Source organism: Mytilus trossulus, chromosome 3, assembly GCF_036588685.1.
Source record: "Mytilus trossulus isolate FHL-02 chromosome 3, PNRI_Mtr1.1.1.hap1, whole genome shotgun sequence".
Classification (NCBI taxonomy): Eukaryota; Metazoa; Mollusca; class Bivalvia; order Mytilida; family Mytilidae; genus Mytilus; species Mytilus trossulus.
This window is the reverse complement of record NC_086375.1, coordinates 64,488,455-64,506,256: the sequence shown is the minus strand read 5'-3', so window position 1 is coordinate 64,506,256 and position 17,802 is coordinate 64,488,455. Positions and strand designations below refer to the sequence as shown.

Here is a 17,802-nt window from a genome sequence, read left to right as displayed (position 1 = left end):
TAATAAACATAATTATTTTTTTAATTTAATTTATTTTTGATTCAATAGCCGTTAATGACCTAGTATTGAAAACAGGCTTATAATCAGTAAATATTCTATAGATTGATCTACTAATCCTCTCTCAGTACAATAATACTCTTAATATATGTACCTGTATATTAAATCCGTTGGTAATAATATCCCTTTATACTGGGTTTTAAGGGATTAAAATATATTACTGAAATTACTAAGTTCTTTATACATTTATTCTACATTGGATACGCAGTTTCTGGTTTGTTCTCTGTATCACATTAATACGTTTTTTTTTCTGAAAATGGATGATATATTGCAAGTTTTGCATTCAATTTGATGCATTTTATTGTGGATTCACATTCTTCCTTCTTCCCAAAATTGTACCTGTGAAAGAAATTATAGTTAATCCGAATTTTAAAAAATGTGTTCAAAGGGAGTGCCAAGAATCAAGTAATTCTTAAAAATGTGTGTTTGTGTGAGGAGAAATATCAATTTGCAATGTTCTCTCATAATATGATATCATCCTGGAGTCGTTTCGATTTTACATGAATATATTGGACCAAATGGATACAAATGCTGATACATCGGACGATGAGCTTGATATTAAAAGTATCAAAAGTAAAAAATCTGGTAAAAAGCGCGAAAAGAAAAAGGATAAGAATGAAAAGAAAAAGGAAAAGACAAACATAAGTGATAAAGATAATACAGATAAAGTGGAAAGGAAGAATTCGATAAACAAATCATTTGTAACTTTTGGGGGTAGGTGCAATTGAGTTATCTTTCTTACTCTGTAATACTAACATTAACGGTACCAAATGATTGATGCCAAAATATTTGAAATTTTTAATCTTATTAAAAAAAGAGCTTTCAGAAAATATCCCTGTTAATTAACAAATGACCGTAAACTGCTTGACATGTTTGTTTAGTGTAATAAGCATTTGACAGTTGTGTTTAGTAAGTATGTATAGGCTTAGGCAATTTGGTTTGCTGTGTTAAGTCTATAACCTGTCTGTTAAGCTTGTTTAATCTATGATCTTTCTCTTTCGTGTGTTTAAACTTTGACCTTTCTGTTTATTGCGTTTAGAATTTGACCTTTATGTTTAGTCATATCAGGGGCGGATCAAGCCATTTTAATAAGGGGGGTCCAAGTATATGCTTCCATTCAAATGCACTGATCGTCCATAAAAAGGGGGGTCCCAACCCCCGACCCCCCCCCCCCCCCCCACCTGGATCCGCCACTGCATATTCTTTCTGTTTACGTAAATTGTTTAACATTAAGCCGTTCTTAAGTTAGTCTTTAAACCTTTTGTTTAGTGTGTTTAGTCTTTGACCCTTCTGTTTAGTGTGTTTAGTCTTTGACCCTTCTGTTTAGTGTGTTTATAGTCTTTGACAGCTGTGTTTATTGTGTTTAATCTACACGTAAGACTTTACTGTTTAAAGAGTTTAGTGGTTTACATTTATTTTGAGCGTGTGTAGTCTTTGAGGTTCTGGTTAAGTGTCACGGTAAAACAATTGCTTGAGCTTCCAAACTTTTATGTATGCGACTTCTCATAAATTTCGAGCGTATACGGTAAAAACCATCAGATAAACACGCGTCAATTGCTCTGGTATATATACGTTTATATTGCACGGTTTGTCGGTGTTGCTGCTCGTGCACTGTATCTCCGAGGTTTCTAATTAAGGCTAATAGATTCTAATACTTCAATAGTGGCATTATTTAAACAGTTCTCTCAATTTTTCAGTATGTAAACAATCTTTAGGTCAAAATACAGTCATAATTCAAAAATAGACCGGCGTCTATACAAAATGTCATGTTCAACAAAACCTCTTGTCTGAAAACATGTGAATAACTTGAACAGAAACCACAAAAACCCCTCCCATCAATTATATCAACTTTCTCCAAGTAACATGAAGCAATAAGAAATGATCAAGGGCAGCCAAATATCAAATTCTGTCACTGAAAATATAATATAAAAATCTTTGATAAAATCTCTCGATTTTGTATATATATTTGTCTCTGATGATATCGGACTGAAAGTCTCAGGCCATTTTCTTTAAATATAATACTTCCATGGTAAAACTAAGACAGAGACATCTGTATATATACTAAAACTTATATTAAGTTAATAGTTACTAGTTAAAGGTAAGCTAATTGACCCTAAACTTTTTAACAATTGCTGAATTTTTTTATTTTTTTTAATCAGATATCTTTAAAATTTATATTGTGTCGCTGATTTTTTTCTGATTTCGGTATTTAGCCATTATGTGTTTAACCTGGGAAATTTATATAAGTATACTATTCCCAGATCTAACTACACCAATTTAAACATGAATCGTATTTTAAATTACCCGCGGTTTCAAAAGAATGAATCGGCGTCGTTGACAAGGTGATTGTTTACATACAGATGTCATTCGTCTTGTATTATAAATCCGCAGCTAAATAGATCTATTTACAATTTAACAATATTTTCTCTTGCTCTCTGTGTTGACACCTTCGCCTTATAATCGATCACTTATAAAAAATAATTTCACAATATGCCTAATTTCAGTTTTAGATTTAATCAAATTGCATAATATACCAGATTTACAATTTACAATATATTGGGGTATCCAGTAGGTAATCTTTGCATTTTGAATATTAATAATAAAGGCCCTTGAAAAAAAAGACGATACATAATTGTACATTAATGGAGAGAAATTGTCAATGGAAATTAGAGACGAGAATACTCGATGTTGTTTGTATTTGTGTTGGTTCTTATCTGTCAAAATTGATATTTTTAAATGTGTTTTTTAAGAGACGATCCTTAAAATAAATATATAGATTATCTACAAAATATACTAGATCATACTAAATCAAATAAATGATTTGGAAAACCGGCGGATCATATATCACAAACAATTGCTAACATGGGAGACAACTCCATCATGTACAAACATACACTAACCAAAAATATGCAAAGGCCCTGCAAGTTTAGAGTAAAAACCTACATCTTTCGTATATATATATAAATATGAATGGAAATCTTTTCTTATTTCTAGAAGAAAATTGAAAATCTCTTGGTCCCGCACACCTGATCTCCAACATTTACATTTATCCCAGCATATGAATCATTTGATCTCTTGTAAAGAGTTGTCTCATTTGGACAATCCTACCACATCTTCTTTCTTTCTTTTTTTTTTTATTTCTTTCTAACACCATTGTCCAGTTTATTTATTTTAGAATTGACTTGATCATTTATATGGTCATTCCACTTATTATCATTGATTGTATTGTTACATTTGAACATAATATATTTCATTGACAAGTTTGCGCAGATCCATTATATCTGAGAACAGTATATCTAACAATATAAAATGCATGTTGGTTCCTGGTTATATGGTACTTTCAAGAATGATTTTTTTTGTAATACACAGAAAGTGATACTGAAAAATGGTTAAGATCACAATAAGCTATCCGAAGTAAGAAATGATGTAAATTTGCCTATTATGAACTTTCCATTTCTGTGTAGCATCATTTCAACAACGAGGATAGTATCTTATCTCCCAGTTGATACGATATTTCGGCAAAGCTTGTGTTTCTGATACGATGATCACAGTGATAGAGGGTTGTTGTTTACTTTGAGAAAGCTATTAAACAAAGCATTCCAAACTTTTCAAGATGGCACTGGCTACGGTTACATGGCAATGTAACAATAATAAAAATACTATTGTTACATTGGAGAATAATTGCCGGAATGCAAAGTTGGGTAAGGGACTGATTGATTACGAGTGTAACAATAATTATTGAGGCTATGTAACATTGCGTTATTGTTACATGAAAAAACGGCAATGTTCGGTGGGACTAGTAATATGTACTAAATAATAAAAGTTGAAAACATTTATTTTATAATTACAATACATACAATTATTACATAAAATTTCTTTATTTATTTTTATTTACAATGACAGTTTTTACATATCCAGTAAGTGTTTTTTTTGTGCATTTTAAAGTCCGACACATTTTTTTTGTTGTAAAACCTCTCCAAACAATATTTGTATATAGGTATATAGATTTTTTGAAAAAGGGGGAAACGTTACCTTTGGTTTAGGCTCCATCTGATTTTGAAACGAAATTACGTCCTCCATGAATACATGACGTATACAGAAGTTCCCAGTTAGTTGAAACAGTTTGCTTTTGATATGACGTCGCGTACGGTGTTGGTGATAATACGGGTTTTGCAAATCCAGTTCACCTTTATTGCATTTGTGAGAAGTTTCGGAATTGATAACTATATACATGTATATATCAAAATGTGCGTAATTAAAAGTAGAAGTGGAATATGCCTTAAAATCAATACTTTTATTCATTTTGTTACTCGAATGATCCCTAATAATACTGATTTTGAGCGTGTAGACAAGTAACACCGCGACATATGATCAGCGTTGCTTTGAAGTTATTCTTGTCATTTTTTACACTTATTTAAAAAACAAAGTTGTACTCCTAGCAAGAGTAGTCTTTGGTGTTAATGGTGTATGTTTTCTTTATGACGTCATCATTAACTGGACGCGTCTGACTAGGACGAAAAGTTCACTTTGTTTTGTGGTCAAGCCGAAAATTGAAAAAAAATATGGATAGGGGTGAAGTTAAGAGTGATTTTTAAAGGTAATTCAAATAGATCATTCCAAGAATGATATGTCTTTTTATTCCGTATATAATATGGAAAGAATAAATAAAAAGTTTTGTTACAACATTTCAAAAGATCGTGGCAGAATTAATGATTTTTTGAAATTTGTATTTCTGTCACAAAACCAAAATCTCGCATATTTTTTGGAGCTCTTCAAAATTCGAACGAATGCTGCAGATCCAAACCACAATATACATATCCACCCTTCCGGTGTCAAAATTATACAATAAATATACAACTTTCTATGTCTTCAATTAGTAAGTATTGTTTAAATTATGTCCTAAATTGTTCATTTTAATAAATCCGTTGAAATGTCACACTCGCCGTTTTCTGACGTTTTGGCGTATTTGTTAAGTGTCTTATGAAAAGTAAAAGGCAGTTGCAGTCTTTTCTACGATATGAAATTTTACTCAAACGTGATAAATTTTTATCTAAGTGTATGAAAAATAATTGTGTCGAAGTTTTAAGAGAAAATATTGAAGAAAAAATAAATGCGATCTTTTTGTTTTTGTCTAGTCAAAATGTCACAAAACGCCGTTTTTTTACATTTTTGTTACAAGTATGATAAGTCATATTATACAGTTTTGGAGGGGGGACATTTTGAAATTATAATAGCACAAAAAAATACTATATATCATTTAAATCTACTGTTCAGGGATTTTTTTGAACCCATTTTCGATCACATGTCGGAAGTATTAACGACACAGTCAGCGGCTACTTTTGTCTAGTCATAATGTCACACCATGCTTTTTTACTTGTTTTGACGTTACGTTCTGTAGAACTTGATATGTAGAACGTTGAAAATTGCGGAAGCCTTTACGTGCCATGCTAATTAACTTTTTTCCAATTTGATATAACGAATTATGAATTTGATATAACAGATAATGAATTTGATAAAACAAATTATCAATTTGATATAACAGATTATCAATTTGGTACAACAAACTATCAATTTGATATAACAAATTATTACGGTGACCTATAGTTGTTAACGTTTGTGTCATTTTGGTATTTTGTGGATAGTTGTCTCATTGGCAATTATACCACATCTTCTTTTTTTATAATTAGAAATAAGAAATTGTCAATTTGATATAACAAATTGTGAATTTCTCTACCAATAGTATGATTTAATTATAATAATGAGAATAATAATGATTGAAACATTGCGTAACCCAAATTGGCGCATTTTTTTGTGTATTGATTCATTATTTATTTGACGTCCAGCGACAAATATGTCATTGAATGCTTATTCAAAACTTTCTTAACAGGCTTAATGTTTCTGAAATCCTCTCCCTCCCCTTTTATCTATTATTTGAGGCAGTTTGGGGACTAGTTTGAATGTTCCCTATTCAGTACATGGGACCTGGTGTCTTAGAACGAACGATTATAATAGAAAAGGATCAATTTATATTGCACATTTTCAAATCAGAAAGAATGGATAGTGTGTTTCTAGGTACATAGGAACATGAAAGGATAAAAATGCTGGCATGCTTCTTTGCCAATTTTGATGGGCACATACAATGTACTATTTTAATTTTAGTTTCTTGTGTACAATTGGGAAATTAGTCTGGCGTTCATTATCACTGAACTAGTATATATTTGCTTAGGGGCCAGCTGAAGGACGCCTCCGGTGCAGGAATTTCTCGTTACATTGAAGACCTGTTGGTGACCTTCTGCTGTTGTTTTTTCTATGGTCGGGTTGTTGTCTCTTTGGTACATTCTTCATTTCCATTCTATATTTTATTTAATGAAACAACCTTAAGTTCATCCTTTCATTTTTTCTTATATATTTGTTTCAATATTTATTTTGTTTGCACACTTTTTATTAAAAAACAAAGACCCATGCGCGAGATCTAGAAGAGAAAACCCATGCACAATCAGTACAATACTGTTGATAAAGTTGCAGTAGGAACTGGTTTTTCTCTTTATCTTGTCTAGATTGCGGTGCACATTCGCCTGTACATTGTATTTTTATATATGTTGTTGTTTGCAATTTGGTGATAGTATCAAGAAAAACGTGAATAGAATTACTTTTATTTCCATGATGAACCAAAGTGAAAATATATATACATACAACTTTAACATTAAACCAGCATAAATTAATGCTCGTTGTTTTAGTATTATTCAACTAGGAAAGTTTCGCTAAAATGGGCTATCGAAAATACAGCTGAATGGATTAATCATGCGCTAAAATGGTCTCTAATGTCTGCGCTAAAATGTCCCCTAGTAGTTTTTTTCGCTAAAATTATCTGCGCCCATCTGTTTTCTTGTTCATAGTTGAGATTAACTTTCTTTTTATATGAAATTGGCAAATTTGATTAGATTAATTTTATTGTGGTTAATTTTGAATTTGCTTTCAACTGTTGACTCTTTTTTCATTTAAAACAGGCGATGAAACAAACGATTCAACTAATAAAAATTTTATTCCGAAATTATCAAAAACGGATAAAAGAATAATCCTTGACACCATTTGCGTGTATGCTGGTCTTGTGAAACAGTGAAAGTCCGTCGGAAGGGGGCGATAAATGACTGACCCGTGTTAAGAGAGAGCAATGTCTCTTGCACATAAAAGTCAACCTTTTAGATTTCGAAAAGAGCAGGCTAAGGCTACAAGGAAGCACTCGAACCCTCAAAGTGGAAACCGATTAATATAAGTTGCAATAACTTGTTTCCCAATCCACTATGAATAAATATGTTTAAACTAAAAGAAAAAGCAGCAGAAAATATATTTGCTCCAAGGGGATACTAATTTAAATGAATATCATTTTTCCGTTTTAATTTAACTGTACTTCAAAAAAATATATACCGCTTTTGCATTTCGGTTCTATACGTAGCAAGTCAAGCAAACCGCTCATATGAATTGTGCTGTATGATTGAGCTGCACGAAATAAAAAAAAAGTACGACGTTATTTATACAATGCATGAAAAATAACGTCAAAATAACGTTACCAAAACTAACACCAACACCGTACGCGACGTCATATGAATCATTTTTTCAGAACTGCGTTTGTATAGTTATATGCAATTTGTGTCTTGTTATTAAATCAGTTTCGTTTCAAACCAATCCAAAGTTTTAAATTTTTCACCCAAAACTAAATTGGTAATAGGAATCTCTTCATCCTGACCTTTGTTCAAAGTATAGTGACAGTTATAAGAGTAGGTGTGCAGTTAAATGCTGAGAAAAGGTAAATTTTCTCAGCCCGACTCGGTTCCCAACAACAAACCATTGAACTATAATTTTCGCCTTTGACACTACTTATCTGAATTAAAATTGAGAATGGAAATGGGGAATGTGTCAACTTAAAAGCGACAACAACCCGACTAAAGAGCTAGCATACAACAGCCGAAGGCCACAATGGGTCTTCATTGTAGCACCCGGAGACGTTCTTCAGCAAGCCCCTTAACAAATATGTATACTAGTTCAGTGATAATGGACGCTACGCTAAATTCCAAATTATACACAAGAAACTAAAATTAAAAATCATACAAGACTAACAAAGGCCAGAGGCTCCTGATTTGGGACAGTATCTTTATGAACATAAAAACCATTAATACGTAAAACTATTCAAACACAATTTGTTGAATAATAATATTTATTATTTGTTCTTATTACAAGTATTATTTGGTACATATGAAAGAATTAAGCAACAAAACTATAGAAGATTTAAATTTAATAAATCCAGCGTATATATCCTGCTGTTTTTCACGTAACAATATCACAATGTAACCGTAGCCTCAATAATTATTGTTACAATCGTAATTAATCTGTTCCTTACCCAAATTTGCATTGCGGCAAGTAGTCTCCAACGTAACAGTAATATCTTTATTATTGTTACATTTCCATGTAACCGTAGCCAGTGCCTTTAAAGATGCGGCCTATGCGGAGAGTGTCTTCTTTGAGGTCCGCGTTCCCGCAAAGCTATTGAAAACGCGGACCTCATCGAAGACATTCAATTAGTTAAGTACTTTTGATGCCAATTTATATTGAAATATGAAATGGCAAACGATGTTCAAATAGTTTAAGGCTGTTTTGATTTGCGTCGCCTTTCAACATGTGATAATGTGGACCATGGCATATGGTGAAAAATATGAAAATTTCTTATTTGACGTTCGGTGTTGACGAATGATACAGAACTGTTTTAAAATATGAAACCCAAATGCCTAAATGTATTTAAAATATGTAAGGTTAATATGTGAAACGAATAAAATAATTTTCGATTAAATTCTGCAATTCTCCTGTGGTGGGCCTCTTCAGTCATTGCTCAAGGATACCGATAATGGCGGTTGTAAAATGGAATACACGTTTGTTGGATTGTAAATAAAGTGACGGAAACTATGAATTTACAAAAGGGATGTGTAAAGTTGTGATGTATTCAGAGAAAGGTTTAAATAATTGCCAAGAGGCTTGTTCGTTTTTAAATTGTGGATGACTTTCCGTACTCTTCGAATGAACCTTTTACTTCAAAGTGAGTGCTCATTTCAGTCAGGTATAGGTTGAAAAAAAGCCGGAATTTAACAATTTTAACTAGAATTGTAGGAAATTTTAATCTAATTTAGTAATTATAGAAGTTTGTGGTTTAAATAGTTTTTTTCGCACTAAAAAACCGATAGTCGACTATGCTTATAACAATTTAAACAGTTGAATTCAACATGTTCAAGCCTAAAAATTACCATTGAAGTTACCTTTATACCTTTATACCTTTATCTTCGGGTCGTTAAATAAGCCAAAGGCTTCTACTGACCCCTCATCTTGGATTGTCGTATATGCATTTCTCTTCTCATAATTAATATATATATATATATAATATATATTAAACTTATAGTAAAAAACACTTATTTGGGTGTGCGCAGCTGAACACTTAATTAACACGAACATATGAATTTATAAGGGTTCCAGTTTTCGCCATTTAGTGCGGACTTAAAATTATTTAGAGTCTTTGCCGTCACTGTTAAATCAGACAGGTTATTCCACTGATCCACTACTCTAATTGAAAAAGTATTTAGTCTATGTGTGGTCTTACACTGTTTTTTAAACAGTTTTAATGAGTGACCTCTAGTATTATTAGATGGTGCTAAAGTAAATAGCTTCATCCAGTCGATGTCATCTATACCATGCAACGATTTGTAGACTTGTATCATGTCATTCCTATCCCTACGATATTCCAAAGTTGGCAAACCCAATGAACGTAGCCTGTCTTCATAATTAAGATGACAAATATTTTTCACCAGTTTTGTGGCCCTCCTTTGTACAGATTCCAGTTTACTGATGTCTTTTTTAAGATACGGTGACCAGACGTTACCAATCAGTTTTCCTCTTTAAAAAAATCCCCAAAAGATGAAGGTGACTCAGTGTACATTTTTTACTACTAATTTATAGTACTACCAGTGAAAAAATCGAGAGTGAGAAGCTGAAATATTTAGAATTGCGACCAGAATGCTTTAAATCTTGTTTAACATAATCCTAAAAACTGTCACAGTAAAGCAATATACATATATACTGGCTTTTTATTGCATTTTGATAATTCTGATTCTTTGAAATTTTCATTCCACTATGTACTTTAATTTTTGTTAAAATTTTGTCTGATTTTATGTATCAGGAAATAATATGTTTATTTTGAAAAATTCATATTGTTTTCAGTGGCGGATCCAGAATTTTTCATAAGGGGGGGGCCCTACTCAAGTCATGCTTCACTGATTCCCTATTTGTCCAGTCAAACTAAGATTTAACCTCAAATGTTTTAGATCTAATCTATAGCATTATGCCCTTTATATACACATAAAAAAGTGGCGGATCCAGAAATTTTCAAAAGTTGGGGCCCACTGACTGTCTGAGAGTGAGCCCTGTCCATTCATTCTTCAGTAATTCCTTATACAATCAACTGATTTTTTTTCCAGGAAAAGAGGGGGGCCTGAGCCAGGCCTATAAATAGGCATCTGATTATAGTAGAATTGAAATGCCATAGATCTGTGACTGCAGATCTAGAGAACATCCGATTTAAAAAATATAATTTCCATTAAAAAAAATCTAAATATTGATATGATGATGGCTGATTACAATGAGTGGATCTGTGTTGATAGTGGCAAATAGAATACTTTGGATTCATTTGATTTTGTGGGTACAAATTTTCGTGGATTGAGGAAAACTTGCATATTTGTGGATATTTAATTTCCTAGTTTTGGCAATTTCTTCATACATTCCATTAGAAAATTTGTAATTTTTTGAACATGTTTACATTTTTGTATTTGTGGTTCCCCTAGGCCTGTACCGAAGAAATCACACGATAATTAGTATCCAACTAATATTAAAGAATCCACAGTAGAATAACTCTATAAATTTTTGTGCATCAGAAGCATATTTCTGGAATTACCTTTATCATCATGATTATGTTCAGCACGAATTCTCTCAAATCTAAACAGTTTTTAAAAAAGTCATGGATGTAAATATGTGTTGAACACACAAGTCTATTTTTTTAACAAAATGAAATGTAAAAAGGATAGCTGGTCAACTTTGCATTAGGAAGTTGTTTCAAATGCTATTGAACATCTCAAGTATAACTCTGCTGTATCCATTCTTTTTTTTAAAGTATCCCCAGTCTTCTAACATGTACAATGTACATGTATAGTGTTTTAAAGTGATTGCACAAAATTCAGTGATCAATATTACATGCTTTTTCAAACTTATTCTTGCACCTTGAACATGTTAAATTTTGTATATGTATTTAATATAAAAAGATGTGGTATGATTGCCAATGAGCATGATGAGACAGCTTTCCACAAGAGACCAAATGACACTGAAAGTAACAACTATACATGTAGGTCACAGTTTGGCCATTAACAAAGAGCAAAGCCCATACCTCATAGTCAGCTTTTAAAGGCACTGCTGGGTTTTTTCCCCCATTTCAAATACTGTTGAATAAGCTCATAACAATAAATGAAAACCTGATATTAATGTGTACAAATGTATAAGTAAAAATTCAAAAAGATTTTACAATACATACATGTACAGCATCATCATGTACATGTACATGTACAAACATATACAAAAAGTATGAAGTAAAATATAAGACAAACGGAAAAAACAGCAACATGTACATTTGTATATATGTATTATTTTTAAAACCATAATCAGATAATGAATTTGGTGTTAAGCAATGCAAATTATGCAAGATCTGTATTTATATGTATATTCAATAAAATAAATATATCAATAATCATCATGATCTCCATGGATGAAAATTGAACCATGGAGGAACTTTCACCATCATAAACCGTATCTACGCCGTACAGTGTAGCGCGATGTAATGTATTTTTTCCCTCCACATAAGGATAGGTGAACATGCTAATTCATTGCTTGTTTGAATTATATTTATTTGAATTTTCATTATAAATACTGTATAGAAGTATATAACCCGTCAAAGGCCAAGCCTTCATGCCCCCTCCATTTCCCTTATTCGAGAATAACCAATAACTATCACGAAGGTCCCCATGTAGTTTTCTTGCTTTTTTTTGGTAATTGTTATGGGGGTTAAAAATCATGTGGAGCTTATTTTTCACGGACACTCAAATTCAGAAGTAATGAACCCATTACTGGTATGGCTGATTTGCAGTAGCCAGTAACAACAAAACGAGTCGTACGGGTTATTTTAAAGGTTAAAAAGATTTGTAAAGCAAACATTGTCACATGAAAAGGCTTTTAATGACTTTATCTAGCAAATCGATGCTATGCAACATGCATTTTTCAAGTCTGAATAGAAACCGGAAGCGCGGATGTATCAATTTGATTGTAAAATACGAAATGAATTCGAAATTACGATACGATGTTTCTTTACAGGAAATATTAAAAGTTTTTACTTTCTAACTTTTAAAGTAATTCTATATTATCGTTACAATACAACAGTACTTGAGTTATTTGCGATGAGATAATTATTACTGTACATGTACTACATGTACGTCTTATTTTGAACTTCTTAAAAAGGGGATGCTGATTGCGTAAGTCAAAATAAAAGCACGTGTTCGACTTGTTAAACTTTGTAAAGTTCTGGATTAATAATTTAATTATTTAATCTGAATTATCATAAGCATTTGCGGAAATTAGTTAAATAATTCAACAAATAAATCGTTTATCTTCAGATAATATTCTCCTGTCTGGTTCGTTGACCTACCTGTACAAGCACAGGTACAAGTGATTAGAACTGTATTGGATTATACTATAAAAAAAGCCTGAGGGTTATGCCATTACATGCATTTGATTAAAATTGCTAATAAAATGGCCTCAGGCTATAAAAACAACCACAGTTTTGAACGATGGCGGAAGACAATTGAACGATGGCGCGAGTCATTTGACGATGGTGCAAGACATTTAGGCGATGGCGGGGGCCCCGCCATCGTTAAAGAGGCCATGGAGATCCCTGATCATGATAATCCATCCCCTGTATAAATCTTTTCATCAGTTTCTCAGAAGCAGACCTCTTTGAAATTGATACTGTAAACTTAGAAATTATTATAATAGCATGCAATTTTTGAAGTTTACAATTTCAGGGTTATTTTTATACAGATACATGTACATGTACATGTACTGTGGATTCATTATTATTCGTTGGATACCAATTTTCGTGGGTTTCATGTGTAAAGGTGAACCACGTATTCAAATTTTCAACGAATAACATATATTCAATAGCTTTGTATACAGAGATTGGCAAAACCACGAAATCAAATATCCACGAAAATGCAAGTTTTCAGCAATCCACGAAAATTGATACATAAATGAATCCACAGTATCATTATGAGAATGTGAGTCCGAACCTTAAGATATTCACCCAGGCACATTCTACGCAGTATTCTCATTAATATAAATTAAACCTTGTAATATTAATTTGTGAATTTAAAATTTACTGCAACCATTTGATAATACATGTACATGTATTGTTTTGACCAAAACCATCCTTTTTTATATCTTTTTCTTTACAATCATGACTGAGAAATGGAATTTGCTGTAACATTTGTACAACCATGTCTGATTTGTCTAGGGCAGGGGGACAAAGTAAGGAATGCATATGAAATACTAACTTGTTAATGAAATTTTTTTTATTTTTTTTTGTGATTTACACACATTGTAAAATAAATGGTAAAAACAGAGTTACAGTGATTTAAGTGGAAACGTTTACATTGTGAACCAACTAACCATGGTTTTCTTATGGATGACCTTAACATCAATCAAAAACAGTAATTTTATGGATTTTGTTTCTTTTCAGAGTATCGAATCCTTGGAAAAAAGGGTGAAGGTACATTTTCTGAAGTATTAAAATGTCAACATATAAAAGATGGCACTTACTGGGCCTGCAAGAAGATGAAACAAACATACGAAAGGTAAATATAAAAATATGCCTGTTTTTATATTGTGTTATATTTTCTACCGAGGTTTGAATACCTAGTCTTAAAAAGATATGTTGTATGTGATTTCCAATTAAATGTGATCTTCAAAAATGTAAGGCGTATTAGGATATAAATGTGTATATCATTATAGGTAAAAAGAAAAAGTCATTAAGGACACGTCAATATCTTTTACGTCAGTTATATATTGCTTTTTAGACAAACAAATATCACTGATCCGACTCTATCGTTAGGTTCAAAAGTATAAACATATTACACTGACGATATCTTAGATATTAATCAATTGTCTTTGTCAAGTGGAAAGACTTTCAATCAATTATCAATTAGTATTTTAAAAGAATATGTTTTATTCATAATACCATGAAAGTTGGCAAGTTTTCGTAGTTAGTTATATCGTATTACTTAAAATTAATTTGAATTTAAACTGAAACAAACATGTATAGACAACTATTTGTATGTTAATGTGTTGATTTTTGTTTACATTTAGATCAGTAAATATTTTGTTAATATTTATTCATGGGGTGGCATGAGTCCAAAAATACCTTTCCTCTTTACAATAGATACATGGCCTTTAGTCTATAATGATCCCACCAGCAGACTATTATTACAATTAAGTCTTTTGATTATTTTTATCTTCTAAATGTCGAATTGTTCATCAGATATTCATACATGTACATGTACCTCAATAAAGTTCAAATCAATAAAATCTATATTTAATTATTATTATAAAAGAATTAATTTGTTATTTGTGCAATGTTTTGGTCTCATTTAATAATATATGTCAGCACTTTTCAAAAGTTTTTGATCACAGAAACCTCAGAAAACCCCTCTTGTCATAAATGGAATAAAGATCAATTTTATGTGTTTGATAATGGACATATCCATGAACATGTAAAAGAGATTTATGAATACTATGAGATGTTGAGTTAATAATTGTTGAGATAGCAACCTAACAATTAAAGAAATACACCAAAAAGACTTCTTCGAGCTCATATTATCAAAGAAGACTTTTTGAAATGTTAGTGTTGCAATCTAATACACGTGATTTTGTAATATACATGTACTGAATTTTAGTTGAACAATAAAACAAGGCAATCTATCAGTCATATTCCCCAAAAGTCCTATAAAAAACCAACCTGAAAGATGGTTTATAGATCTAGAAATATTATAGGACATGTGGTAATTTTGCCAATGAAACATCTATCAACCAGAGACCAGAGGACAAGGATTTTGAAAATACTGTAGGACAATGCCCCCAATGCAAAATTTATTTCCTATTGTAATCTAAAAGAAGCCTAGGAAGGAAAAAAGTGAAACAATTCAAAAGAGAATACCAACAAGCAAATAAATGCTAAAGAGGCAGACAACTATCTTTGACAAACACTAAATTTTGACAGACATGTGCACATTAAGCATGTTGTACATATACAGATGTTTTTGATAACTTAGCACTCTCCCAACCATTTTAAAAACTTAGCACTCTCCTAACCATTGAAATTTTTACATTTTGTGTTTATTCCAGGCCAGGAATATTTTAGTAATTTAAATCATAATATTCATTTTAAGATTTTTCACCTGCTGGTATAATCATGATATTTGTAATCAAATAAATAAAAAAAGATTGTTTTTTATAGAAAGACTTTTATACTCCTTCATACATGTACAAGTATTTATATCAATAATTCGTATCAAGAACAGTTTATTTTCTATAATTCATCAACTTAACCAATCCTGTTAATGCTAATATTTATATTGCACTCTAAAATGTAGTCCAAGTTTAGTCTGACCCTCACGTTGTCGACACACCTGATTTTTAATTCACTATTTCTCCTTGAAAATTTACCCAGGTTTTTTTTCATGGTAAAGTCATAAAGATATAACATCTAATATAACATTACATTTTAATGTATACCAAATTTTGTTCTGATCTGATATTACTGGTCATTCTAATTTAACAGTAAATGTTAACTTTTGAATATTTATCTTAAATAAGTAGCTCATAGCAGTTATCTTTCTGTGGGTCTACTTTGGTCCTTAATCACTATTGATAGGATTTATTTGCATATACAAATGCATTTAAACTTTTTATAACTTCTCTGTGTTATAAATTTATAAAAACTTAAAAGCCATTGCCTTCTTACAGCACTTCCACATATTTAACTAAAAAAATGTTGTTAATATGAATATAAGATACAAGTATTAAATAGAAGGGATAAAAATCCAATTAAAGAAATAAAAATGAAATATATTGTATTGATTCAAGACATGAAAAATTTCCAGAACTCCTTCCAGGATTAATATCTTTAAGGATTAATATCTTTAATACATAAAGATATATATTGTACATGTACTTGGTAAATACTAGAACTGCATGCCTAGGATAAAAGATAATCAAGCCAAGTGATGGTAAAAAAGAATCCCCTTATTTCTTATTATGTCTTACATTTGAATAATGCAGATACTGTCACAGAGTGTCAAAGAAAACTGTTACATACTGTATATTGATCTGCATTTAAATTATCTTTTCGTATTGATGTTCAAAAAGTTTTGAATAAATTGTAGATTGAGATCTTTTCAGACTAAATCATAAAATACTTCTGTGAATGGTAATGTGTTAAGTTTGTCAGTAGTGTCATGCAGGTTAAATTCTGAGTCTGTCTAGACAAATATCTTAACAGAATGTGTTCTCATTTTATGTGCAGTTTATACTTCATCTTCACAAAGGTGTAGAAATATATAATTAACTACAGTAGTAGGAATATATGAATAGTGTTTTCATACTGGTTTCAAAATCCAAGTTTATATACAAGACCATATATTATATTCTCTAATTCTATGGAAATTTATCCCTTTCCGAACCCATTGTATAAAAAAATTTAATCAACGTGTGGTTGCTGGTGATCTCAAAAGATCATTGGATGATTTTCAGGGTCATGACCTTTTTTAGCTAACTGGATGAATCAAAATATGATAACAGGTGTTAATGAAATAGACAACTTCGTGCAATGTGAAAGGCACTCGAAGGGGATTTTCGGTAAAAAAAAAAGATAATTTCTTTTTAATCATTAGAGAAACAGATATTACATAGTTACTCGTGGATTATCGGATTTATCCAATCTCGATAGTTAAATTATAAATTTTAAAGTCCTCGCCGAGGCGGCTCGGACTTTAAAATTGATAATTTAACTATCTCGATTGGATAAATCCGATAATCCACTGGTATCAATGTATATTTATCACAAATAAGGATAGAAATAAGAAGATGTGATATGTGTGGTATGATTGCCCTGTGACAACTCTCCACCAGAACCAAATGATGTAGAAGGTTTTCAACAAATAAGTTGGATAATCATATACATGTACATGTACGATAACACGATTGCATGTACTTGTACATGTCATGCATGTAGATATACATTCAGTGAATAATTATGATCATAAATTAGTACGGTAAATAAGATATAAAGGATGTTTCAAGAATATATACATCTCAGTTTCAGGACTATGAATTATAATATTTGAACATTCCTTATATAGTTTTATAACAAAAGTCTGGCAAATCTTTACAATAATTGATATTTTATAGGGATAATGGATGAAGCTGTAAATTCATATAGATATAGATATATATACTCAAAATAATTTAACACAGACTTTTTCTATAAGGAGAGGACCTTTAAATAACTAAAATTTCTATTAGTTTTTTAAAATCTTGAAATTAATAGAATTATTTGTT

General features: G+C 31.2%; 1 protein-coding gene across 3 annotated transcripts in view; it reads left to right on the top strand.

The window, feature by feature from the left end:
• The first annotated feature begins 239 nt into the window (after nt 1–239).
• Nucleotides 240–17,802, top strand: part of LOC134712110 (MAPK/MAK/MRK overlapping kinase-like) — a 51,556-nt gene continuing 33,993 nt past the window's right edge. The window contains exons 1-2 of one of the 3 annotated variants that reach the window (XM_063573275.1): nt 240–771; nt 13,928–14,042. In XM_063573275.1, coding sequence (XP_063429345.1) covers nt 558–771; nt 13,928–14,042 — 329 coding nt within the window. In that variant the 5' untranslated portion in view covers nt 240–557. Of the gene's footprint in view, nt 772–8,943; nt 9,143–13,927; nt 14,043–17,802 lie in introns of those variants that run through there. The other 2 variants (XM_063573274.1, XM_063573276.1) reach the window with 2 other exon arrangements.